General features: G+C 42.4%; 1 protein-coding gene across 2 annotated transcripts; it reads left to right on the forward strand.

Moving 5' to 3' along the window:
• Positions 1-304: 304 nt before the first annotated feature.
• On the forward strand, positions 305-27,191 carry lmtk3 (lemur tyrosine kinase 3). Of its 2 annotated transcripts, XM_061775497.1 has the most exons (16): positions 305-627; positions 6,186-6,319; positions 7,631-7,775; positions 8,626-8,699; positions 8,786-8,904; positions 10,733-10,820; positions 11,790-11,938; positions 14,802-14,886; positions 15,222-15,343; positions 16,334-16,483; positions 16,784-22,553; positions 22,617-22,780; positions 22,934-23,067; positions 23,581-23,915; positions 24,000-24,075; positions 25,908-27,191. In XM_061775497.1, the coding sequence occupies exons 1-16, from the start codon at positions 537-539 to the stop codon at positions 26,027-26,029; spliced, it is 7,758 nt and encodes a 2,585-aa protein (XP_061631481.1). In that variant the 5' UTR covers positions 305-536; the 3' UTR covers positions 26,030-27,191. The 2 variants fall into 2 exon arrangements, with proteins under 2 accessions (XP_061631481.1, XP_061631479.1); XM_061775495.1 differs by having other exon boundaries at positions 16,784-22,780.
• Positions 27,192-27,461: the final 270 nt, after the last annotated feature.

The raw sequence follows: 27,461 nt of genomic DNA on the forward strand, positions 1-27,461 counted from the left end.
CTTTAGTGTGATTAATGTATAAAAAGTCTGAATTTTTACTGCAATGACACATGCATCTTGTGAGGGTGTCCAATCAAGCAGTTAAAAAAAATGGATGAATAGTCCATATATATATATATATATAATTGTATTGAAAATGCCTAGTCAGTACAAATCTATGTAGCATTATCTGGAATATAGATGAGTGTACATTTAATACCAAGCGGCGGGAACCATGACAATGCGCACCGTGCGGGTGTGACGTCATCCGGCGGGGGCTTTGGGTATATTTTGGCGAGGTGGGGGCGTGAGGTGGGTGCACACGTAGAAGAAAAGAGGAGGAGTGAGGGGGGTGATTGTGGTTGGATGTTGTCATGTATGAGCAGCCTGAGGATGCACAATAGCGGGTCGAGACCACCGTGCTCAATTGCGGATTAGAGGAGGAGGGGGGAAGGCTCTTTTATACCCCCCCCCCCCAAACAAAAAAAAACGAGGGGAAGGAAGGAGACAGCCCGGGACCGGAGGACACCGATGCTGTTGTTGTTGTGGCGGCGACGATGCGACCCCACTGCTGGCTGATGGTGGCTCTGGCGGGGGTCATGTCGTACATCAGCCCGGAGAGAGCGCTCGGAGCCCCGCAGAGAGAAGGTGAGTCGAGTCGGTGGAGGGATGGAAGATGGAAGGAGGGATGGGGTTGAATTGAATAGCTGTCAGTGAGGCTGGAGAAGGGGGTGGGGGCGGGGGGGGGGGGGGCTTTATTATGCTTTATTATCAACGTGGCTGTGAGATAATATCGATGATTATTGCAGCAGGAGAATGGTGCATGCATGCAGTGATGCAAATAAAACGGAATCATGAGGGGATCTTGCAATGTTGGGCCTCACATCGATGGCATTAAAAAAAGAAAAGAAAAAGCCACTCGGATTATTAAGCCTTTGAAGCAATGCTGGCTAGCGTCTATTTTTATGAATCCATACCCCACCCCACCCCCTCACCCTCTCTTGCAAGGTTTGGCAGAGTTGTGCAATATGTGCATGTCTTTGTGTTGTTTTGATAAGACACTGCGGGGGCCTGATGGAAAAGGCCCTGTGTTAGGTTAGGTTTGGTTAGGTTCCTATTTATATGCACTATGTCTGTATAACAAAAATAGAAAATATGTGCAGAGAGCCTTTGTTTATGATGATTGTGTACATCTTGTGCTGCATTTGACAATCATGCTGAAAAATGATTGAAGATGATCTTTGACTTGTTTCCAATGCGAGATGTCAATTGTGACTTATTTTCAACTCAGCAGGTTGTGATCGTCCAGTTACACTGAAAACTGGCAACTTTGCACAGAAATCGCAACACGCAACAAGCGTCTCTTGTCTTGACGTGCCACACGTTTAGCTCAGCAACCTTACTCTTGACACTATATTTGGAAGCTCATGCATTTTTAAATATACTCTGAATTTTATGCATGCGGTGTTGACAGTGATATGACCTTGCCGGTGACTGTATTTAAAAAAAAAAAAAAAAGTTCTAAAGTGATGCTTTGACTTACGAGTTCATAAGAAAATTAGCATTCTACAGTATTGTAGTTTATAAAAACGTACAATGATGACATCGAATATTCTACGTGCACAAATAGAATTTCAAGAATTAAGTTTGCGTGTCATGATTTCATGCTTCAATTCAATGGACGCTGTGCTGCTCCTTCTGATGTGCACTTTGGCCACCAGGGGGCAGTATAATTCATACATACGTAGATACACGAAGGAAACAGTCAAAACTGCTCAGTAAACTGCAATAATATTAGTCGATTTTTCACAGAGAATAAAAAAACTACGCCTGTGAGTGTTGTTGTTTTGTTTGTCTCCATGTGTCGCTGCACCGTTTGCATGCAAATATCCGTTGCTTATAGTGTTATAACACTGTGACATCAATGCTAGATCTGTTAGCCCATCTATAGCATTTTACATTGTGTGTTAGCATTAAGCTAGCAGACTGGTATAAGACAAAGTTATACGGTTTGGTTAAATACGTTCTAATAATTCTAGTAATTCTCGTTGTTTATGCTTAATTTTAGAAATAAACAGCTGTTTTGAAGAATTGTTCACTGTCTGCCAAAATGCTGCTTGTTGTGAAAAGTTTTCTGGCACCATGGCGTGTAACACCTTTTTTTTGTTTGCAACTCAAGAGAAAACAACATCTGAGTGACAGTTCATATCTCAAAAAACTCGTAAGTCGGGTCAGTCACAAGTCAAGCTACCATTGTATTTAAATAATGTATTTCGAAATGTTTGATTGTTATTTTCTCCTGTCTTGAAGTTTATAGTGGAGGATTTTTAAGATAAAGTACTGTGCAAAAGTCTTGGGCCACCATTAGATGTGTTATAAAAAATGATCATATGAAAAATAGGTGTCAACCTCAAGGCCCGGCGGCCAAATCCGGCCTGACACATCAGTTTATGTGGCTCACTAAAGCAAAAATAATTTGTTTTTTACGTTTATTTTATTTTGGAAGAAAGTCTGTAACAAAATTGCAAAAAACAATTTTAACACATTGCAAATCTTTCTTTTCACCAAATCCCTTCTTAACATAAACTGACCAATATTACTATACTTAGATATTTGGTTGTCGCTTTTTTCAATGACTTCTGATTTCAAATTGAATTTGTTGTCAAAGTTATATACTGGAACAATCAAATGCAGGGGGAATTATGGATATGGAATAATATGATGAGGGGATTATACATTTTTATGACTTTCTCTGAGGGAAACACTAACTGCGATGTGGCCCGCAATAAAGATTAGTTTGACAGCCGAGATATAGAACTACTAACGTCCTTCTAAATGTCTGACAACTGTATCGCCATGACCGACAGGGACATTTAGAAGACATTTAGACATTTAGAAGACTCTGAACAAAATGGGGGAAATGTACAAAGACATTTGTTTTTGTTTGCAGTTAGCTACTTTCTGGTTTATGGTGGGTGATAAACAGATGGGTTGTACAATTATGTTTTGTGGGGGTGAACAGGTCCATTGATTCAGTGTACTAGCATAGGTAACATCAGCGAAGTATTTGAGCCCTCCAATCTGCTGCGTTCCCTGGGTCCACCTGTCCAGAAGAGAGCCTTTTTTACCCTTATGGGCAACCGTAGTTTTTCTGTATCTCTGGGAATCTGAAAGTGAAACATTTGGTTCATATGGATATGAAAAGCTTTTGGAGCATTTATTCAATATCCTTCTATGGGTTCATGTAGTATGCTCCTTGTCCTCACAAATAACACGATTCAGGGCACTAGTAGAATGACCATGTATTACTAGTAATGCTTTTTTTTCACTACCTTGTGACATATCTGCAGACTTATAAGACAACTCTGGCATACCAGTAGAATAACTAGTTGACTAGAATGTTCCTAGTGAGGCGAAACTGTGCACTAGTTGACATCTGTGCCCTTCAGGTCCTACTATTTAAGCACTAGATGTTAACTAGTAGCGTTTTATGATGTCACAACTAGTATTTGTAGCGCAAAGTTGTCAACAAGTGCACAGTTTTGTCTCACTCGGCACATGAAGCTATCCTACTAGTATCCCAAAATTGTCCTACCAGTGAGGAAAAAGTGTTGCATAGAACTTAAGATGGCTATTAAGGACATCGAGCAAATGCTCAAATGGCATTCCATACTGTATGTCCGATTCCATACGCATAATGTGAACATTAAGTCCGAGTCCAACCTTGGATACCTTGTTGCTCGGTATCGCCATGACCGACAGGGACATTTAAAAAGGTAGCGGAGATGGCAATGAAAGATTGAAACGCAGAAATTGTCAAATAAAATCTGCTGCATCTTCCAAGTGCTCATAATAAGAACGAGCACAATAGAAAATGCATGGATACCATGGCAGCACGGTGGCCGAGCGGTTCGCATAGGTTTGAATCTTGGCTCGGGCCTTCCTGTGTGGAGTTTGCATGTTTCCCCCGTGCTTGATGGTTTATTTCCCCCCAGTTAGCTACTAACATTCCCAAAACATGCAAAGTAGGTTAATTAAAGATTGAATTGTCTTTCGGTATTAATGTGTGTGCGAGTGGTTGTTTGTCTATATGTGCCTTGCGATTGGCCGGCAACCATGGATGGACCAACAACATTTGTAGTGCTTTGTGGACGCAATCCAGATGCTCGCCAGACTTGAATGGGCATTGTTGCGTTGTGCTGTGGACAAAGTTTATTGAAACATCAAAGCTAAGTCTTTTGCACAATACTGTGGAGGCACTTGTGTGTCATGACAATGAACACACGGGGTCCTCGGTGGTACCGACATATCGTTATCCTGCTGGCAGAATCGGCAAAGTAATTTTTTGAACAGTTTCAGAAAACAAGGGAAAAACACAAACAAGAACAGTCCAGATGCCTCAATTAAAACTGAGAGATAGAAAAAGCTAAATTTCTAGCAAGCCCCTTGGTATTTTATTATTATATTATTTATTGATATTGTGACAGTAAGTTAAAAATGACCGAGGCAATTATGCTATTACGCTAGCGCTATGACGTTTGGAGGTCAGAAACGGTGCACAATTAACTTGTTTGATGACGTGAAAATACAAAAAGGCGCATTCATTCTTGCTGCCATACTTACCATACTTGGTTTATAGTTATGATTATTTTAATAATCGATTCAGCTGTTGATTATTTTTTCAATTAATAGATTTCCATCCCTTTTTTTCAAAACCAGGACATTACTTCAAATTGACAGTGCAGAAAAACACAAAAATAAACTGATTATGATTCAGTTTTTGGTTTGGACTGTAACATGTCAGAAAATAAGCAAAAATATTGATCATTGTTTTCCAAAGTAAAAGCAGATGTTTGCAAAAGTCTTATTTTGATGAAACACAAACATAATCAGTCTGCTTTTGTGGAGGACTACAGAAATCAGAGAATGGTGTTGAGAGGCTGAAATTCCAAGTCTCTGAATGATTAATCGATTATCAAAATAGTTGTCAAATAAATGTGATAATTAATTAGTTGTCAATTAATGAATTAATTGTTGCACCACTAATCAATACTATACAAAAAGAAATATAAGAGCAGCTGTGCCATGTACATCATCTGGTGCAGTTCCAAATCAACATGACAAAACAAAACAAAATCAATGCAACACATCATACTCACCAAGGATGTTGATTATTAAATGTAATAATGGTGCAGATGGCTACAGATGTGATTTGCTGGTCAAACAGTTTTGCTCTGACCAACCAATCAGAGGACATAAAAATGCTGACGTATCAAAGGGCCAGCTATCTGGCCCTGTGCGGATTAATTTGAAATCTGATCGCTTCAAAAAAACAGTCCTATCGCTAATACAGTTTACGTGACATGGGCTGCCACTACTGATTGTGAAGGCCCTGGGCAAATTAGATTGACATGGCAACACAAAAAGGCAGAAATCCGATTGGACAAAATAATCTAACATCCACATACACGTTCCATACTGTAAATCTGACTTTAGTACTGCTACAGAGCTACCCCGAGGACCCCCGTATACTTTTACGACTGGGATCTCCAGATGTCACCTTGAGGGTGTTTAACCAGGCTCCACCCCCTGCCCCTTTTCTTTTCTACAGATGGTTCACTCCCCACAATCGACCACTTTGAGGTACAAATGTCCACATGTCCCACCCCCTCCCTCTTTCTCTTTCTCACCTGACTAGTCAACTTTTATTATGTCATTCTTTAATTCCGGTTTCCAACACCCCCCCCCCCCCCAAATTAGCAAACCCAGCCCCCACTCCTTCCTCCTCCCTTTGCTTCTTAACTGTGAGTGGAATGCTGACACTTCCCTCTCCTTGTGCTTCTGTTCTTATATACCGGAATGACCAGCTGCTACTTTAAAACTTCAATTCTTGATTCCAGTTTTTGTTTTGTTTTGTTTTTCCAACCTTGGACTTTCCTGCTTCCCACTTGAATAATAATAATAATAAAAAAATCCCCTGATGCAAACTGTCCATTGGTGTTGACCTCAACCTGCCGCTGTAGGACAACGCTCCAATGGCTAATTCTCCCTCCAAGACAAAAAAGCGTGTAACACGATTTCACACCTTTATGATTCTGCCAAGTCTAGTTTCTTCAACCCTCCTAAAAAAAACATCCAAATGTAAGCAGAAGTAACAGAACTAAACATCCCCTCCTTCCTTTCTCCTTGGTATGTGCTCCTTTCAGTTTCTCAGAGCAGGACCGCCTCGCTGTCTCCTCCACCTTACGTGGTCATCCTCATCTCTTGCTCTGGGCTCGTCTCCTTTGTTCTGCTGCTCCTTACCTGTCTGTGCTGCAAGAGGGGAGGAGTGGGATTCAATGTAAGTGGGCCTTGTTGACTCCTCAAAGTCGTAGAACAGATAGCTAGGCCTCACATGTTTAAAGGAATTAAGCTTTTATTGAGCAATAAATCATTTATCATCTAATATATTCATTTAATATATAACAAAATACAAAAAATACTAAAATTACGATTCATAATGAAAAATACCATGTAAAATAAAAATCATTATAATATTATTTTAATTTAATTAATTGAATCAAATCATTATTATTATTATTATTATTATTAACAACAACAATAATAATACTTATATAACAAAAAAGATACAAATTAATATATAATAAATGCTACTACTACTACTACTACTAATAATAATAATAATTATTATTATTATAAAATTTAATAGATTAGATTTTATTTATGTATTTTGTTATTATCAATAACAGCAATAATACCAACAACAACATTAGTAATGATAATAATATTTGTACATAAATAAAGGAAATAATCCTAAAATTAAAAATGATACTCAATGTAAGATATGTATGATGTAACAAAATGTAAGATTTTCAAAATATGAGGATAAGCGGTACAGAAAATGGATGGATGGATATTCAAAATAAATATTGAAAAGTGATACATAATTAGAATTTGAAAGTTGTTCCCCTTTTCAAATAAATGTTAAAAGTTGTCTTAAACTGAGATTTTTAGGACAATGAATTTTTAGGATTAAAAATGACACGAAAATTACCGAAATTACTATTCATAATAAAAAAAATACTGTGAATAATAATAATATCTAGAGTACACACACACACACACACACACACACACACACACACACACACACACATATATATATATATATATATATATATATCTTGAAGTAATCGACTTGTCAGCTATAGTCTAATATTAGTACTCTGGGTTATATATTTTATATATTTTGTGTAATAAATAAAAACAAATATTTGTAACACATAATAATAAATCCTTAACCCATACAAATAAATTAATAATACAGACAAAGTACTGTCAAAATATGAACATTAATCATAATAATAATACAAATCAATAAAACACATTTTGGATAAACTGCCATTGGCAGGCAACCAGTCCTGGGTGTACTCCCTCTATGGATTTTGGATAAAAATGTAAAATACATATATATGTATGCATGGATATTATTTACATCATATGGTGCTATTGTGTTTGAACTGAAAACAAGCAATATCAAAATTGCTAGTGTAATTATGGTTATTAATTCATAATCTTGTTGGGGTCTCTTTTAACCTCCATGCCGGAAAACCTCTTTTTTTTTTTGCCTTATAATTTTTGTTCCTTTTAGGAGTTTGACAATGCCGATGGGGAGGAGTGTTCCGGAGGGTCCAGCCCCATCCAGGAGGACAGCCTGTCGTCGTGCCCGTCACTCCCCGAGGTCTACACGCTGCCCGTCAGGGAGAGGCCCAACTGTGCCGCCCTGCACGATGGAGGTATCTCTTCTACTTGCCATGACGTGCCCCATAGGCCAAAAATCACAATTACCTCTCACACACACCCAAAAAAAAACATCTCTCACTTGCCCAGCAACAGACCGAGGGAGGGACTTACTGCATACCAGAGCCAATCAGAATGGAGATTTCAGATGGCTTCTGTTCACACAGCTTCCTTTCACACACGATTTTTGACTCTCATGTAGACAAAAACGGTTTCACTGAGACTAAAAAGGTCTCCCACTGAAAAAAAAAAATGTTCCTCTTTATTTTTGCTTTTGTTTTAATAAGATAGTATTTGATAAATATACATTTTTTGATGTATGTGTTTTTTTTTTTAGGAGTGTGAGAGAGATTTGTGTCTGTGTGTGTGTGAGAGAGAGAGAGAGAGAATATTTAGGTGCACCTGTGAGGTTTGGGTCTTTTGGTGTGTGAGTTTTTTCTTGTTTTAGTAACAGTGCTTCTGCTGTAAAAGATAACATCTAATGTGTGAGAGGTTTTTTTGAGAATGTTCTGTAAGTTTTTTGGGGGGTGAGTGTCAGAGGTTTTTGGTGTATGTGAGAGTTTTTGGGCATGTGAGAGTTTTTTTAGTGCGTGTGTATAGGTGTTTTTTTTGGGGTGTGTGAGAGTTTTTTGGGTGAATTTGAAAGGTTTTTAGTGTGTGTGAGATTTATTTTTGAAGTGTGAGATGTTTTTGGGGGAGAATGTGAGAGGTAATTGTTGTTTTAGGCCCTTATACAGCACCTTACAGTGTGGGCCTCACGCCTCATTTGTTAGGATGCTTCAAGGCACTCTTTTGTGTTTGTGAGATCTTATGTCATAAAGATTTTGATGACTTGTTCTTTCCCAGACTCCAAATCTCAATGCTTCAAAAGGCACACTTTGAACTACCTGCAGGAGATCGGAAATGGCTGGTTCGGAAAAGTAAGACCTACGGACTCCCATATATCCCCTAAAATCATTCAAACCCACGTGAGTTTCCACCTTCCTGTCGGCTGGACGTGTTGCAGGTGATCCTGGCCGAGGTGCTGTGCGACTGCAGCTCCTCGCAGGTGGTGGTCAAGGAATTGCGCGTCAGCGCCAGCCCGCTGGAACAGAGGAAGTTCTTGGCTGAATCGGAGCCGTACAGGTGAGGCTCCGCTCACTCCTAGTACTGCGCAAAGAATCCGCGACTATTTCTAGTATATTGGTTTACGACTTTAATTTGTTCCGTGGCAAAGCTCAGCTGTTGCTACTTAAGAGTTCGTGGGGCTCGGTTAGAACTGCCCCATAGATCAATAAAAGAGTCTTTTACACACTTTTGTGTTCAATGGCCACATTTGGTTCCTAAAAGGGACAGCTGGCCCAGGTCATTCATAGATACAGTTAAATACAATAAAAACAAAAATGTCTGTAAAAAATGTAAAAGTTATTTTAATAGTAACAGAATAATCCATGCTCATTTTAAATGTCATTATTTATTAACTAATGTAATTAAAATGTATTAACCAATTATTTAATGAAATAATTACAAAATGTTCTCTATACATATAAAATTGTTTATTTACAAATATTTTATCATTTGCAAAAAATCTATCAACCAATTATTTGTTCAGATAAATGAATGAATAAAATAAATAATAAATACATTTAATGCATTTTTGTAAGAGAATAAAAAAAATATTACAGGACTCTTGATAATATAATTGCTCAGTGGGTCAGATCAAAGAACGGCTCATACAATCACTGCTCTGTACTAAATACAAAAGACATTGTCAACAAAGAAGCACTAAAATGTGTATGGTTTAAAGTGTGAAAGCAGCTTTACAGATCCCATGCCATCCAATATTTTTCCCTATAATCTTTGATGTCCTTTTATCAGGTAATGTGGGTTGGAAATGCCCAGAATGTCCTTTTTCAAGCTATTCTAGTTAGTCTTTTATGTCTGGCAGTTGAAACGGCCGGATTGTTCATTAATATGCGACCTGTAAATTCGCTTTGCTCTGATTGGATTGCTCACCTTCCCCAATTGAAATACGGAAAACAGCCTGACTCTGATTGGTACATATATCATGGCGTCGACTAGCGTCTAGAATGTTGATGCGCCCAAGTATTCACAGCAACGTCGCTTCTGTCGATGTCTAACTGTCATTGTGAAGCACAATTCACCAAGCCTTGGATTGTTGGCCCACTTACAGGGAACGAGATCTGAAAGGGGCCATAGGTGGGGGGGGGGGGATATTTTCAGGTTATACTGGTCATCCGCTCTCATTCATTTGGATTGAACCTCCTTTTTTATGAACAATTTAAAATATACTTCCGTATTGTTGTAAAACACAACATGGTTGGGCGCCAACCACAAAGTGGGCAGGTACTTGAATGTTAATTGGTGTAACTATGTCACACTGTTGGCGATTGCGAGCGGTTTTGGCGTTCAATGGCTATTTATTGCATTCAATCGACAAACTGCATAGATGTCAAACTTAAACCAGGTCGCAGACTCATTTTGACCTATGGTATGCATAAAACAGTAGAAAAAATGGATTTTGATGGGATTTAAAAAATGCTTGCTCATAGCGCATCCACCAGGGAGTTGGCCCACAGTAGGTTTATGCAATTTGTCCAATCAGAGAAAACTAGGCTTTTAAGGAGGGAGGGGTGAGGGGAGCTTTTAAGGAGACAATCTGGTTCGCCACCGTGCAAATGAAGGAAAGTGCCTGTGCATTCAAGTGGTAAAACTTGTATAGTACACAATTCAAGGACAAAAACTGCAAGAGAATATGAAGAAACATTCTCACCGAGAGACATCATGTTGACATCTTTATGTGCTATCTCGCTCACCCATCCCTTTTTTTTTTTTCATTGCGTCTACTGCACCACACTTGCCTCTGATGCTCTATTTTTGGACTCAATCTTTATTTGACCTTTCAAATCTTTTTTTTTTTTTTTTACAAAGTCTAATTTGTGTCCACACGCAGGAGTCTGAAACATCCCAACATACTTCAGTGTCTGGGCCAGTGCAGCGAAAGCATTCCTTTTCTCCTGGTCATGGAATTCTGTCAGCTGGTAAGAAGACACAAAGATGTTGGTGTTGGACATCAACCTGACTTGCAACAAGTGGCAGGCTGGTCATGTGGTGACTTAACCTGACTTAATCCACATTTTATCTAATAACATAACAAAATTTTTTTTTAAAAATCTAAATAAATGAATCCCTATCCCCCATGAATATTGAGGTTCCACTGTACAGCATACTCACCAGACACGCTGATAATTAAATGTAAATTTCATGTGTGCAGATCGCTACAGATAATAATAATAATCGAAGTTAGCTGGAAGTTTTGCTCTGACCAACAAATCAGAGGACGGAAAATGCTGATGTCATCAAGGGCCTGCACTGTGGCCCTGTGAGGAACAATTTGAATTCTGATTGGTTTAAGAAACCATGGACCAGCACTACTGATTCCGAAGGCCCTGGGCAGATTAGATTGTCAGGGCAACTCATAGAGGCTGATATGTGATTGGATAAGAAATCTTCCATCCTCACGCAGTACATTTACTGGAAGTAGTAGAGACAAAAGAAATGTGAGGAAATCAAGAGAATAGACTGTTGGGAATAAATGAATTTCAGGGAACAAATGACAATTTAGGTTGTAAATGTAGGTCAGCGATTCTGATAGTGTTTAGGGCAGCGGAGAAAGCCTTACCCTGACCACTCACCACTGCTTGTTATCCATAAAGTCACTAGATAAGCTCTTCTAGTGCGTCCCTCCACGCTCCTCCCCAATGTCCTTTCTATGCGAGCTATTTTTCATCCTTGTATATAATCCCCCGCTTTGTTTCTTGTCCTTCCTCGCAGCCCTAATGACTTAACACAAAGGCTGGCAGCTCATTATTAATTCCTGTGGTGTGCTGGAAAACAAATAAATAAACGGGGGGAGACATTTACGGCAGGAGCGGGGCCTGTGTGCTTGTTGCATCTATTCATTCATCCTCTCCAGCGCAAACACACACTTCACTTTTGTGTACTCGCAGGGTGACCTGAAGCGGTACCTGCGGGCCCAACGGAAGTCCGACGGGATGACGCCGGATCTTCCCACACGAGACCTGTTGACTCTTCAGCGGATGGCCTTTGAGATCACGTCAGGCCTGCTGCACCTTCATGAGAACAACTACATCCACAGGTCGGATATTAGAGACTGCGCGTGGGTGGGAGGCATGTGTTTGTGTCTTTTATTATTTGCCTTGTGAAGCACTTTGCGTTGCTTTTTAAGTATGAAAGGTGCTATATAAATCAAGGTTTGATTGATTGCGTGATTGATTACGCACAATCTAGCGACTACAGTGAACCCGTTTTATCGCAGGTGGATGCATTCCTGACCCACCGGCAGTGAAAATCCAGGATATAGATCAACCATGTGAAAAACATTTATTTTACAATATTATCCATATTTAACAATGTATTTTACAATGTGATCTCTCTGTTTTAAACGCGTTTAAAACTTACTCAAACACACTTTTTAAAATGCTGCTTTCACTATCTCGCTGTCAAGAAATGGGAGACGATCATACAATCGAACTTTGAGGAAACGAAGAGACAAACCGTGCTTGCTTTAAGCTGTGTATTTGTCACTTGTAGTTGGTGTACTGTAAAACTGCCTCGTAAAACAAAAGCTTATTAATTGTTGCATTTTAAAACACCAAATCTTCTATCAAATCATGTAATTTCATCTAACAAAATTCTGCTAGCCTAATGCTAACATACAGATGTGAGATTCCATCCATTTAAGCGATCATTAAAATGATCGCTTAAAAGTCTGCAATATAGCGGGGCGCTAATGATTAACCGCGATACGCTGTATGTTCACCTGCTCTATCTTTTTTTAAAGTGATAGTTTTCATGGGTTTTTGCAGTACCTTTATACTTCTTTTCCTTTCGGCTTGTCCCTTTAGGGGTCGCCACAGCGCATCATCCTTTTCCATGTAAGCCTTTCTCCTGCATCCACCTCTCGAACACCAACTGCCCTCATGTCTTCCCTCACGACATCCATCAACCTTCTCTTTGTTCTTCCTCGAGCTCTCTTGCCTGGCAGCTCCATCCTCATCATCCTTCTACCAATATACTCACTATTTCTCCTCTGGACGTGTCCAAACCATCGAAGTCTGCTCTCTCTAAGTTTGTCTCCAAAACATCGAACCTTGGCTGTCCCTCTGATGAGCTCATTTCTAATTTTATCCAACCTGGTCACTCCGAGAGCGAACCTCAACATCTTCATTTCCGCCACCTCCAGCTCTGCTTCCTGTTGTCTCTTCAGTGCCCACTGCCTCTAATCCGTACATCATGGCTGGCCTCACCACTGTTTTATAAACTTTGCCCTTCATCCTATCAGAGACTCTTCTGTCACATAACACACCTGACACCATCCTCCACCCGTTCCAACCTGCTTGGACCCGTTTCTTCACTTCCTGACCACACTCACCATTGCTGTGGACGGTTGACCCCAAGTATCTAAAGTCCTCCACCCTTGCTACCTCTTCTCCCTGTAGCCTTACTCTTCCTCCACCACCCCTCTCATTCATGCACATATGTTCTGTTTTACTTCGGCTAATCTTCATTCATCTGCTTTCCAGTGCATGCCTCCATCTTTCTAAGTGTTCCTCCACCTGCTCCCTGCTTTCACTGCAGATCACAATGTCATCTGCAAACATCATGGTCCACGGGGATTCCAGTCTAACCTCATCTGTCAGCCTATCCATTACCACTGCAAAAAGGAAGGGGCTCAGGGCTGATCCCTGATGCAGGCCCACCTCCACCTTAAATTCGTCTGTCACACCTACAGCACACCTCACCACTGTTCTGCTGCCCTCATACATTTCCTGTATTATTCTAACTTACTTCTCTGCCACTGCAGACTTCGTCATGCAGTACCACAGTTCCTCTCTGGGTACTCTGTCATAGGTTTTCTCTAGATCTACAAAGACACAATGTAGCTCCTTCTGTACTTTTCCATCAACATCTTCAAGGCAAATAATGCATCTGTGGTACTCTTTCTAGGCATGAAACCATATTGTTGCTCACAAATACTCACTTCTGTCCTGAGTCTAGCCTCCATTACTCTTTCCCATAACTTCATTGTGTGGCTCATCAACTTTATTCCTCTATAGTTCCCACAGCTCTACACATCACACTTGTTCTTAAAAATGGGCACCAGCACACTTTTCCTCCGTTCTTCAGGCATCTTCTCACCCGTTAGAATTCTATTGAACAAGCTGGTCAAAAACTCCACAGCCACCTCTCCTAGATGCTTCCATAGTTCCTCAGGAATGTCATCAGGACCAACTGCCTTTCCATTTTTCATCCTCTTTAATGCCTTTCTAACTTCCCCCTTACTACTCATTGCCACTTCCTGGTCCACCACACTTGCCTCTTCTACTCTCCCTTCTCTCTCATTTTCCTCATTCATCAACTCCTCGAAGTATTCTTTCCATCTAGCTAGCACACTGCTGGCACCAGTCAACATATTTCCATCTCTATCCTTAATCACCCTAACCTACTGCGCATCCATCTCTATCCCTCTGTCTGGACAAGACAGACAAGAGCCACAAGCTTTTATTGAACAGTCGGGAGAACACTAAAACAAAAAAACACTCACATCTGTGCTGCTGTTGGCCACAGGTCACGCCCAGACACTCACACGCAGACTCGCCGACATCACATGCCACTCCACCACGACCCGCCTCTTAAAGGCACGCATGTCCACAGACAGTACAATACCTATAGTATTTTCTATACAGTTTACATTTGCAATTTTTTTTTGTTTGTTTAAATACATTTACAATGTTTTTTTAAAAGTGTTTTTAAAGTGTTTGGGAAGGGTATAACTATTATTATTATTTTTTGATTTTATTATGGTCTCTCTATTTATTGCAGATTGTTACCTATTGCGGGTGGGTCTGGAACGTATACCCCATGATAAACAAGAGTTCACTGCATGGACAAAATTTGAAGTAATTCTATATGTGAAATGATGATTGTGTTGTCTGTAGTGATCTGGCTTTAAGGAACTGCCTGCTGACCTCAGACCTCACTGTGAGAATCGGGGACTACGGTCTCTCACACAACCAATACAAGGTATGTAGAATCTGCTTTTTTTTTCCTTTCAAGACTGCTACAATAGACAACAATACAAGAGTATTAAATCAATTTGACACACAAAAAAAAAGTGAAGCACCCTTTTCAAAGAGGGTGCTAAAGGACTTCAGGGGATACACAGCAGCTTGAGAAGAATAAAGAAAAACTTTGGGCGAGAGGCGGGGTTACTAGTAAGACAGTCATTTTTCTAGTGTATTCTTACTAGTGAGGATAAAGAGCACGCCAGTAGATGGACCTTGAGCTGGTTAATACTCAAACGGCTTTCCATACTTGACTATAAAAAGTCCTTAATGTACCTTCATCTATGCATGCAGGAGGACTATTACCTAACTCCCGACAAGCTTTGGATCCCACTGCGATGGATTGCTCCCGAGCTCCTGGAAGAGTACAGAGGAGCTCTAATTGTCACAGACCAAACCAAGACCAGCAATGTGTGGTATGTCCAAAAAAAATAAAATAAAATGCCACAAACCACTTTGACAGAATACTAAATCCAGTCAAAACACACATTTTTGAATTTGACAACACACACGCGACACATGAGATGGTGAAGGGCATCCCTAGGAGAGGAGCCCATAAATATTTAAACCAGAATCCTTTAAGAAACAACTTTAGTCTCCCCATTTGGTGTGCACTCGTTGCTATACTTAGCCATGGCCACTACAGTAGTGCCTGATACGGAGACTAATGAAAGCAAGAACCCAACCATCAACCTATAATGTTAAACATCCATCCATCAATCCATTTTCTTAGCCGCTTCTCGTCACTAGGGTCGCGGGCGTGCTGGAGCCTATCCCAGCTAACTCCGGGCGAGAGGCGGGGTACACCCTGAACTGGTTGCCAGCCAATCGCAGGGCACATTTGCACTCACATTCACACCTACGGGAAATTTAGAGTCGTCAATTAACTTACCATGCATGTTTTGGGGATGTGGGAGGAAACCGGAATGCCCGGAGAAAACCCACGCAGGGACGGGAGAACATGCAAACTCCACACAGGCGGGGCCTGGGATTGAACCCCGGTCCTCAGAACTGTGAGGCAGACGCTCTGTATAGTCATATACAGTATTATCAACAATGGTTGGATGCCTGTTAGATAACATACTGCTTTTGTGAATTTTTATTAAACATTTTAGTTTGTGGTGGTGTAAACTGAGGGTTTACTAATATTTTGGTTACAGATAACAAATCTCATCTCAGGCCCATCTGTGTAGAGTGTTTGATTAATTGAAGATTTTGAATTATCTTTTTGATTTATTGTATTGAGTCTCATTAGGATGTACAGTTGAATGTACTGTATTTTCTAATGTCATCTGAATGTGTTGTTACCAGATTTTGCTTTCACGTGCCTCTCAGAATAAGTGTAGTCTTCAAAAAATCATTTATTTGCCATGACTAATCTCCTCTCCTCAATGTCCGATTTGCAGGTCCCTAGGGGTGGTCATATGGGAGCTGTTTGAGTTTGGCTCTCAGCCTCACAGGCACCTGAGTGATGATGAGGTTCTGACATTTGTCATCAGGGAGCGACAGATTACGCTGGCCCAGCCGAGACTCAAACTCTCCCATGCAGATTACTGGTCAGTGGGCCTGTTTACAACACGCTCATATCATGGACTGTCAATGCTTATTTTGTACCAAAGCTGATTGAGCCCTCTCTCCTCTCCTCTCCTCTCCTCTCCTCTCCTCTCCTCTCTCCTCCTCTCTCCTCTCCTCTCGTCTCCTCTCCTCTCCTCTCCTCTCCTCTCCTCTCCTCTCCTCTCCTCTCCTCTCCTCTCCTCTCCTCTCCTCTCCTCTCCTCTCCTCTCCTCTCCTCTCCCCTCCCCTCCCCTCCCCTCTCCTCTCCTCTCCTCTCCTCTCCCCTCCTCTCCTCTCCTCAGGTATGAGATCATGCAGTCCTGCTGGCTACCGCCATCTCAGCGACCATCGATGGGCGAAGTATTCCTCCTTCTCTCCTCCCTACTGGCTGCCGAGCGAGGAACGGCGAGGGGGAGCGATGGGGACGAGGACGAAGAGGATGAGGAGTATGACGATGGGAGGAGGAGGAGAGGCGAGAGCGAGGAGTCTTTCGAAAGACGCTGGGACTTGCTCCGCCCGGCGGCCTTCCAGGCGGCGGCGCAAGAGCGGCAAAGGGAGCGCGATTGTGGCAGAGAGGAACGCCACGGCTCCTACCCCCTGTTGGACCCCGTGGGAAACCGTGGCGCGCATTCCTCATCGGAATTGGACGACATACTGACCGTGACAGAAACCAGCAAAGGCTTGAACTTTGAGTATTTTTGGGAAAAGGCCCACGCCAGACGAGGCTACAAACCTCTTCCCCCGTCTCAACCCATCCCGGCTGCGAACAACAACAATCACAGGCAGTGCTTGGACACCCCCACTGTGGTCCCAGTGATCAGCGCACGCAGCCCCTCCCTCGCTAGCGAGTACTACATCCGATTAGAGGAGCACACTCCCCAAGACAATTCGCCGACTCTTAAAGGAAAGAGCCAGCCATGTTGTAGGTCAGACTCTATTTGTCCTGGAGACATGGAGCTTGTGGAGATCCGCAGTGGTATGCTGGGAAAAGAGCGAGTGCCCTATTGTTCCTCTGACAAGTGTGCCGGTGGAAAAGGCATCCAGACTGTGCGTTCAAGTGAGGTGAAACTGCAAGTGCCCAACACAGGCGTGGCTAAGTTCAGAGACACTTCAAGCAGAGTGACTGACTTCTCAGTAATCAATTTAGGAGAAGATGAAGAAAATAAGACTCCTGACAAGAAACCACCCTCGAGTTCTCAAGCTCCAGTCCTTCCTCCGAAACCTCGCTCACTGTCTTTGTCATCATCCAACCACCTTCACTCACGCCCCCTGCCCGCACCCCCACTTGGATACAGAGGGCTTCCTCATTACAACATGAGTGGCAAAATCGAGACTAACCCCCTTCAGATGAACAGCTGCCCACCTTCTAGCTTTGGTCACCTAGGGCTCCATCGCGCTCGACAGACATTGCCACCATCGCCGTCTCTCTCTCCCTCCCTTCCGCCATCCAGTCATCCTATTTACCCCCAAACTCAAATGTGTCCGCCGCCTCTCCCTCCTCACTCAAAACAAAGAACTTGCCCGAGCTACAACACTGACTTTTATGCTAGATACAGTAATAGATCTATGAGAGACCCGCTATCCTGTGATCTTGCCAATAGAGACACCAGACAAACAACGTCAACGCACAACTCCAAGGAGAGCGCTCATTCCCGTGTGAAAGACTTTGAATCGCCCATTCGCAGGGAAAATCCCTTGCGCCCGATTTATCGCAATATACCTCGCCCTCAGCCAGCGACTGATGGGCATTCCTCATCCAGTCCCACCTACTCAGATGAGGATGACTCACCTTTCATGTCACCTGAGAAACCAAGCAGCAGCACCGCTGTCACTTATTCGAGCTTGTCCGACGATGCAGATCCACCTTCTGGAGGGGTCTTTTCCAGAGGAATGAAGAGGACCCAGTCACGGCTCGACACCATCTTGCCAGCCATTTGGAAGGAAGATGCAGAACTTCAGGCAGAACGTATGGCCACTGCCAAGAAATCCCCGATGCACCTGTTTCTCACAGAGATATCTACTGTGACAGAGCCGAGTGAGTGCAAGTATGATGTTTCGTGGGAGGCTGGGCAGGAAGAGAATAAAGATGGCGAGAGATCAAAAAATGTTGTGTTGCCTCACAAAGGGATGCGCCGTTCTCAGTCTCTGATCACAGAGCTGGGCTCAGCAGGACAGTCATGGGCATCAGAGAAACACAACAAAAGCATGGGAACAGAGAAGGACGTAACAGCATCTAATGAATCGTTCCAGGGAGATCTTTTTCTGACAGAGATTGATACGGACACAGATTTGAATGGAGGATCAGGAAATGATCCCGTGAAATACCTCTACCCAGCAGGATCAAGGTTGCGGCCATATGTCTGTGCTCCAGGCCTTCCCTCATTCACTGAAGCAGAAGACACCAATTCAAAAGGCATAAGAAGGTCCCGTTCCCTCCTCTCTGAGATCACCACTGTGAAACCACAGCAGACTGAGAAGGAACCACAGAGAACAGAAATGACCAGGGAAGAATTCCTGAAGGAGATCCAATCGGCAGAGACATTTCTCACTGAAATCATATCGAAGCAAACAGCTACAAACATGAAAGAAGATTCCTCCCCTACCCCTCTCTCGCCCGAGTATGAGTCCATATGTATTGACCCAAATTCAGCTCAGACCATCCGGTTTCAATCAGAGAGTTCAATACGCTCATCTAGCAGAGGAAAAGATGAAACACAAACTGAGGCCATCTATGCCCAAGTCACCAAGCGTGCTAAAAAGAGTGAGATCAAAGTTTCTACCAGACCTGAGATCCCGATCCTTCATATAGGCTCAACCATTAAACCGGAGAACCAAGGAAGCAAAGCAGATCACTGCCAGTCTGGTGTCTTTTCAGAAATCATGCCTAAAAATGGCCTACTGCACAACCAAACACTTGCATGTACGAAAGAGGAAGAGTGTTTGGATGGGCCTGCTTTACCTACGAGAGGAGAGGAACAAGCCGCAGATTTTTCAGAACTTTCACCTAAAGTTCACACCAAGGATGTTGAAGACTCCATCACTGTGACATCATTTGTTACAGATAAAAGTCCGAAAGGTTCTTTTTTCCTGAATGGCGAGCTAATAAGGGATGACCCACTGGCCAGCAATCCTGAGAGAGGAGATCAAATTACAGTGAGTGATCCTGACGGTGAACAGCGCGACGCTGATAAGGTGTCTGCAGCAGCTGATTTGTATCACTCAAAAGATTGTGGCACAACGAACACAAAGATAGACAATGAGTATTCACTACAGCACAATGACAGTGTTCCAGAAAAACATGCTGCCGAAAAAGCTTTCACTCCTACCACGCCAGACTGGGATGCGTCTGGTGACATCTTCCTGGTCACCCCCACTGACTCCGTCTTGTCACCTATGACGTCCAGCTCAGCAGACTGCCTCACTCCTAGCGACTCCTGGATGGGAGTGGGAGGCGGTGGGTGGCGCGCTCTGGGCAATGAAACGCCCCATCGGGACTCAGCCTATTTTTCAGACAGCGATTGGGAAGGCGACGGGATAAGCAGGAGGAGTAGTGACGGAGTTGTCGGCTCCAGGCCAAGCAGTGGTCGAGGGGGTGAAAGGGGAACACTCACCGGCATCGAGGAAAAAACGGAAACCGAAGAAGAGGGTGATGGCGAACATAAGCACCCTTTAAAAAACAGCATACAGATATCAGAGAATGTTACATCATGTCAGAATACACCTGTCAATGATTTCTCTCATTCTGGCAATGTCACAGTTAGTCCAATCAAAGGGTTTGAGCCAGGGCAGAGAGACGATTCTGGCATTTTCCTGAATGGTCAAAAATGCTCCCAACTGATTGATGGTCCCCAAACCGACGACTGTGATGACTTTATTGATAAATTGTTCTCCAAATTAGAAGATGTGCCCCTAAAGAGCTTTACGCAAAGTGATGGTTATACAAAAGGCCAGCAATACACAGATGACGTCATCTCTCATGTAGCAGACTGCAAAAGAAAAGATTTGAAGCTACATGCCAACAGATGCAAAGAATACACAAAAATAGAAGACAGTGTCGCTTCTTTAAGGGTCCATCACTGTGGAAATACCATTATAGAATCTCTAGTTGACAACACAGAATCCAAATTGTCTCACCTGTGTGACAGTTCTACCAAGAACCCCAGACTTAATGAAAAAACCCCATCATTAGTGGAGTCAAATGTAGGGAAATCGATAGAGGATAAACTAAGCAGTCTCGCCTTCGCCTCTTGGACAGAGGAAGGTGTTGAAAAACCAGGGATAAGTAACAAGATACCGGACCTTGAGCTGCACCACACAGACCACAACCAGCTTGGCCTGAGAGACCTGCACTGCGCAAACGGCTGTGAGAACAAGACTGCAGCGGTCAGGACAGAGTCGGAGAAACAGCTGGCTGCTGCAGAGCTGAGTAACGTCGCGAAGGAGAGGTCACCCTTGAGAGAAGCGCAGCGTAAGTCTAACAATGTCGCTCATAACAGCAAGGAGGGGATAGTGGAGGATGTCAAAAAAAGTAGTTGGCTTGACTGCCAGCATTATTCACAGTCAAGTGAATTGCATGTTTGGCCCGATGAAAACGACCAGTGGGCCTCTCCGGAAAAGAGGTGTCGAGAAAATGAGCTGAAGTCTGAGCTATTCCCCGGCTTCCAGACTGAAGCTTGGGAGGTGGCTGAGCGTGTTGTCGTGGGTCAGGAGTTTTGGGAGGCTGAAGAAAATGACGAACTTGCAGGAAGTGAACCCCACCCTGCTGTGTTGGTTGGCTGTGAGGAATCATGGAATGATGAAAGGCAGGGGTTAACCGAAAGTCTATCTGCGAAGGAAAATGTTGACCAAAATGCTCAGCGGGAGGGGATGAACATTCAACAGGTTGAAAATCGGGAGAACCTTGTGGAAATAGACAGATTTGATGCATTGATGAACATATCATCTGAAATGGAGAATAATGAAATACAGGCTCAAGAGAACTCTGAGGAAGGTGAGAAGCACAAGTCGTTATGCACGAAAATGATCGGGGACCGGCATCTTACAGGGTCAGAGGAGAATCAGAATTTTAATACTTGGCCTCAGCATCAGCTCTGTGACCTCCAGGAGAAGGAGCCACTACCACCAAGAGAAATAATTGACAACAATGGCGTTTTAGTGAACTGCTTCTCTCACACTTTGGAGAGTAAACGCGCCAAAATAACCATTTGCATCACTGAAGCCCCTCAGGAGAATTTCTCAGACCAGGAAAACCTTGACTCTGACTTATATTATGAGGCTGAAAGAAGAAGTCCATGTGGTGCAAAGCACTCCACAGAAGAAAGTGTGAGCACTGCGAAGGTAGAGGAGGATTTCGGAGATGTGGCACCGGTAGACAACTTTAGCTCAGTGGACTTCCCCAGTCCTCCACCAAGCATAGATCTTGACATGCAGGATGATAAACTAGAGAGTTTAGATGACTCTTTTCCGAGTCCACCACAATCCATTTTAGAGGCAGAGGAGTTTAGTAGTCCCATGAATGTGGAAGAGTTTAACACTGAGGCAGAATCTCCCAAAATGAATTTTTGCATTGTGGAAAATCTGAACTCCCCATCTGAACATATAACACTAGACATTAAGAGCAACACCACTGAAACTAAAGGTCAGAATGATTCCAACCCATCACAAGCTCCTATGAATAGCCTGCCAGAATTATTAATTTCTGAATGGAAAGATATGGACGAGGAAGCCTTGGAGGATTTTGAGAAACTGGAACAACTGTGTTGCATATCTGGGGATGAGGAGGACACATTGGGTGACATTTTTTTGGAAAATCTAGAACTTTTGGAGTCCCTAAAGAAAATGCGTGATCAAAAAGGCACCAGTTCTAGCCTTTGCGGAGAGGAGACAAGTGATTTGACTACGAAGGGGAGCAGGGAAGCTTTGGATGGGACTTGTGATGAATCCAACAAAGTGGTAGACTCCTCAGACACAGAGGACAGGGATGCCATGTTGAGGTCATCAGGACAAAGTCCAGATTCTAAGGACCAGCGATCTCTTTCCAAGATGACCACCAAGAATGGCCTAATGATGCAGGTCAGAAAATGTGATGTTTTATTGAAGGGGGAACCGTGTTACTCTGTCGTTTTGTCGCCTCAGGTGTGTGAGGAACGGCTGCAGTTCTCCCTGAGTGAAAATGTGAAACCAAATGTGCTTTGGGGAGCGACAGTTAAGGACACAGTCACACTTCGGCCCTGGGGGGAGCAAACGGCTGAGAAGAACAGCGATGTAGTCGCTGTAGAAGAACAAAACCAGGACAAAAGGTATTAAAGTGAGCCTCTGCAAACTAATCATCAATGACCGTACCTCAGTAATATATGTTTTTATTTTTTATACAAACTACTGTATGTCACGTGGGGCTCCATACTTTCAAAGACATCAAAGATTGTTTAAATGACTCCTTGTTGTTTTTTCAGGCAAACTGAGCAGGAAAGCGTATCCTGTGCCAAGCCCGATGCAAAGTGTGAGGAAACTGAAACCGAGCCGCTCACTGTGATTGAACAACCAGAGGTTACAACACTGCAGTCCTCTGCAAACCAGGCAATCAAAGGTTTGTGTTACAGGGTTCCCCTGCTATATTGTGATTCATTGTTTGCACCCCTGCTATATCACATTGTTTGAAGCAATTCTTTTTTAAATGGGTTTTCACATTATACTCTACTTACTGCAATGCCCTCACATGTGGGAAAGAAGAGCCAGAGTGGCTAATGCTCTTTATTGAATGCTCCCGCTTTTAAGCAATCGTTTTTATCAGTTTTAACAGTATATGTATTTACTGTTGTGCCTCCGGATATGGGAAAGGAGAGCTACGGTCGCCAATGCACTTTTCAGCCGTTTATTGAATGCCGGCAGAAGAGTAAAACATATAAACGCAATTAGCACACTCTTGTCTATATTACATATTTTCACCAATTTCGAGTGGTTCTGGGACTACCCACAATAGGGGAAATGGGGTTTCACTGTAGTTCACTTCACATGGTCCAGCTTCCTTAACTCAGAGGTCTATAAAAGAAAAGTTAACTACGAAAAGAAGAGTTATTCTTTCTTTTTTTTTGTCTGGTAGCAAAAGTAGCTCGTCTGTCTCTGGCTCTCCCACCCCTCGCCCTGACTCTGCCCCTCACGCCTACGGGCAAAGGCGGATTTGGGGACGGGCCGATCGGCAGTCGGATTGGAAGACGGAGAGGTTTGCTTCTGGGAAGCGATCCAGAAGATGAGGAGGAAGACGAGGCGGAGGACGAAGGTTCCCGCAGGGTCATTGTTGTCACAGAGACGGACGTGGACAAACGCGTGGGCCTTAGGAGCCTGCTCAAGTTGCCCAAGGAGCCGCTGGACAGAGAGAGGGACAGAGGGAGAAATGTGTCCTTTTTTGATGATGTCACCATTTATCTTTTTGATCAGGTACGCTATATTGAAAACATTTCCCATTGAATTCATAAATGTTGATTTTTCAATGAGGTGTGCCTCTCTGTTTTACTGCCACAGGAAACTCCAACCAATGCATTGAGCACTTCGGCGCCCACCAGTCCAGCTGCAGTGTCTGTCAAAAACACATTACATGGTGAGAATGTCAATACATTGCATGGGAGGGATGTCACCACAATATGTAATTGCTGATAATGTGCATCAATCTAATTCATTTTAAAATGTTATCATCAGACCTTCAGATCTACCTAACCTACCTACCCTCGTACAGTACTTCCCTACCTACCTACCTACCTACCTACCTACCTGCCTGCCTGCCTACGCCTACATAACATATCCACCATAGGTACCTTCTGACCTATCTAACCTACCTACTACCCACGTACCTAGAGACCAACCACCCGGGCAGCACACCATCTTACTTTCCTGCCTACTAACTTTCCACTACCCACCTACCTGACTTGGATAACAACAGCCAAATTCTACTACCAGTCTACTTCCTTACTTGCCTGCCTTACCTACCTACCTACCTTACGTTTCTGCGTATCTAGGTCAAGGTCAACGTCAAGGTGCTTTTATTGTCAATTCTTCAATATGCGTAACACAAACAGAGGATTGAAATTGCGGAACTCAAGGGCCCGCGGTGCTACAAATAATAACATCAATATAAAAAGCTAAAAACGATGGTATATACAGTGTAAAAAGTATTAATTGAATGTGCAAATATCAAAGATCATCTACCTTACCTATCTACCTCATCTTGCCTACCATTTCAACCTATACCTTCTGATCTATCTAACCTCCATACCTGCATACCTATCCACCTAACATAGTTGCCTACCTACCGACCTGCACCTATACTTTGCATACTGAAGTGCACTTCTGGTTGGAAAAAGGCTTTCGTCCCCACCTTGAATCTTTTAGCGGTGGGTAAAAAATCTGACCCATTCTGACTCATTTCCACCGACATAAAAGGAAAACCCTCAATTCAACTAGACCCCTCGTAGATCAGCAGCCGGCATTAATCCTCTATAATTATCTGCCTCAACGCTATGACGTGCAACTGAGCTGCACAGCAAAGCCCGCGTTCAACAATGCGAGCCTAAGCTGAGCTTCTCGCACATTTTGTCCCCGCTGTCCATCTCACACGCTGATAACTTGTTTGACTGGATAATTAAAGCGTTTGCGCAAGAGTTCATTCCGGCCGTGCGAGAACAAAACCGAAATCAAACGTTGTCATGAGAAGAAAACAAACCAGTGTTCCCTTTGAACATTGTTATTTTTAACCACAATACATTGTGCATTGCAACAGATCGTTTGTTGATTATTAGTGTTTTGTTTGCCTGTGTTTCATTTGCTTCTAGTGACCTAGTAGTCACAGTTCTGAGAGTCAGGTTTCAAATCTCGGCTGCGGCTTTCTTGTATGGAGTTTGCACGTCCTTCCCACACTTTTGTGGATTTTCACCGTGTACTACGGCGTCCTTCCACACTCTAAAAACATACATGTTCGGTTATTATCTTATATGTTATGTTATACATGTCTGTCTTATACATGTTACATGTTCATGATGCATAAACTGTTTAATTATTTACATTCTATATAACTATGTTATTGGTGCATGTTTTACAAAGTACAATACTGTCTGTAGAGTACTATTTTTGCTACAAAACAATTTGTTGGCATTTTTTGAGGGGCTGGAATGGATTAATGGCATTTACATTAATTTCAATGTTTTAGACTTTGGAGACCCCTGCTATAAATGGTCTGTGGGTGTGTATGTGAGTGTGAATGCATGTTTGTCTATATGTGCCCTGCAATTTGTCTGGCAAAAAGTCAGCTGGGATAGGCTCCAGCTCACCCTAATGAGAACAAGTGCAACAGAAAATGAATCCATGGACTCAGTATCAGTTTCATAGAAGCCTTCGCATATGTGGTACGACTGCTCTTTCTCTCTTGCTCTCCACCAGGTCCCAGCAGCAAAAGCAAAGATTCCAAGCGCAAAGAAGCCAGGGTCCCAGTGGGCGGGGCCAATGCTGTGACATCATCACGCTTCACCGTCAGCCCCGCCAAGGATCCTCACGTGGCGTGATGTCGCTTTAACCATGGGAAGACTTTAGAGATGAACCCTCTGAGACTAAGCCGTGAATTAGCCCCACCAACCAGCCGTTTAGTCACACAGAGGCTATTTTTCTACTGGATAGGCAAATGGAAGAGGAAGACTCGTTTGGAAACGCTGGACGCAGTCCAGTTTTGACCAGCTACACTGTTTACAGAGTTTATTCAAGCATCTTTGGAAGGCGGAACCTGTAAAGTGTTTTGACAGCTATGCAGTGGAAGTCTCGCTGTGTACCAGTTTCTCTTTTCTGCATCGTTACTTTTCAAATGAGAGGGGAATGCTGTTTGTTTTTCTTGTTTTTTTTTGTTTTTTGTTTTTTTTTGGATCAGGCCTCTCTTCATGGACGCTTTTTCATTACAGTCAGTTTGAAACACAATTTGTTGGGCTCCTGTCAGAATATTTTTACATTTGTACAAAACATCACCATACAAAGTGAATACAATATCGTTTTTGAGCTGTTTACTTTTAAATGTATTCTCCTAAGACTGCATGAAAAATACAACAACCAATGTTTTCCTTTGTACTTTTAGTTCTAAAAAAATAGTCTTTATTGCTATTAATTTTTCATGTTTGTAAAGCCAGTGGCCATGCAATTCGTTGTGCATTTATTTATTTCTTATTTGAAGCAATCAGCATATATTAACGTATGATTTGAGACAGGATGCATCTAGGTTTTACCTTCTGTAAGATCTTTACAACAAATAAAGCAAAATATTTTCCCAGACCTAATTGCGCCCAAAAAACTATTTTGTATAATTTTACCTGTTAATATATTTCAATCTGTATGATAGTTTGTCCTGTAATATTTCATCCCCCCTCCCCCCCCCCCCCAAATGTCTATGTATGTTTAGCAGTGTTGTCATCCTTTCCAAGACAGTCAGTGTAGCTTAGCATGAAAAACTGAAAAAAAGCTTTTCATCAGTAAATAGCTTTATTTTTATTGTGTGTGGATATTACCTTATGAATTTATTTTCTACGAATAACAGTCCATCATGCAGTTAAGGTCCTAATAGTTTGTTTAGTCTCTTTTAGTGCTGGTTTAAAACCTGTATTGTTTTAAGGAATTGTTTTCAAGGGACTATGTAAAAACAAACGGGAAAAAATAAAAACTACAAAATGTGGATTTCCTTATGAATGCTCCATTTTCCGTCATTTGTATGACAGTATTTTCTATAATAGTACTTAAATATTAACTTTAGTACTGTATTCTCATTGAATTGTCATTTACTTATACCATAAATATAATATTCATCATTACCCGTACATATTTTACTGTTTGGCAGCACGGTGGAATTGTGGTTTAGACATTTGTCCCATAGTTCATAGTTTGATTCTGGCTCCGCCCTTCCTATGTAGACTTTACATGTTCTCTCCATAGTTACGTCGTTGGTATGTTGGGTGCTCC

This window comes from Phyllopteryx taeniolatus, chromosome 6 (genome assembly GCF_024500385.1).
Source record: "Phyllopteryx taeniolatus isolate TA_2022b chromosome 6, UOR_Ptae_1.2, whole genome shotgun sequence".
NCBI classification, from domain to species: domain Eukaryota; kingdom Metazoa; phylum Chordata; class Actinopteri; order Syngnathiformes; family Syngnathidae; genus Phyllopteryx; species Phyllopteryx taeniolatus.

Coding starts and splice junctions, on each gene's coding strand:
- lmtk3 (XM_061775495.1), top strand. CDS start 537: ATGCGACCCCACTGCTGGCTGATGGTGGCTCTGGCGGGGGTCATGTCG. Junction 22,781..22,933: donor GAACAAAACCAGGACAAAAG/GTATTAAAGTGA, acceptor TTGTTTTTTCAG/GCAAACTGAGCAGGAAAGCG. Junction 23,068..23,580: donor TGCAAACCAGGCAATCAAAG/GTTTGTGTTACA, acceptor TTTGTCTGGTAG/CAAAAGTAGCTCGTCTGTCT.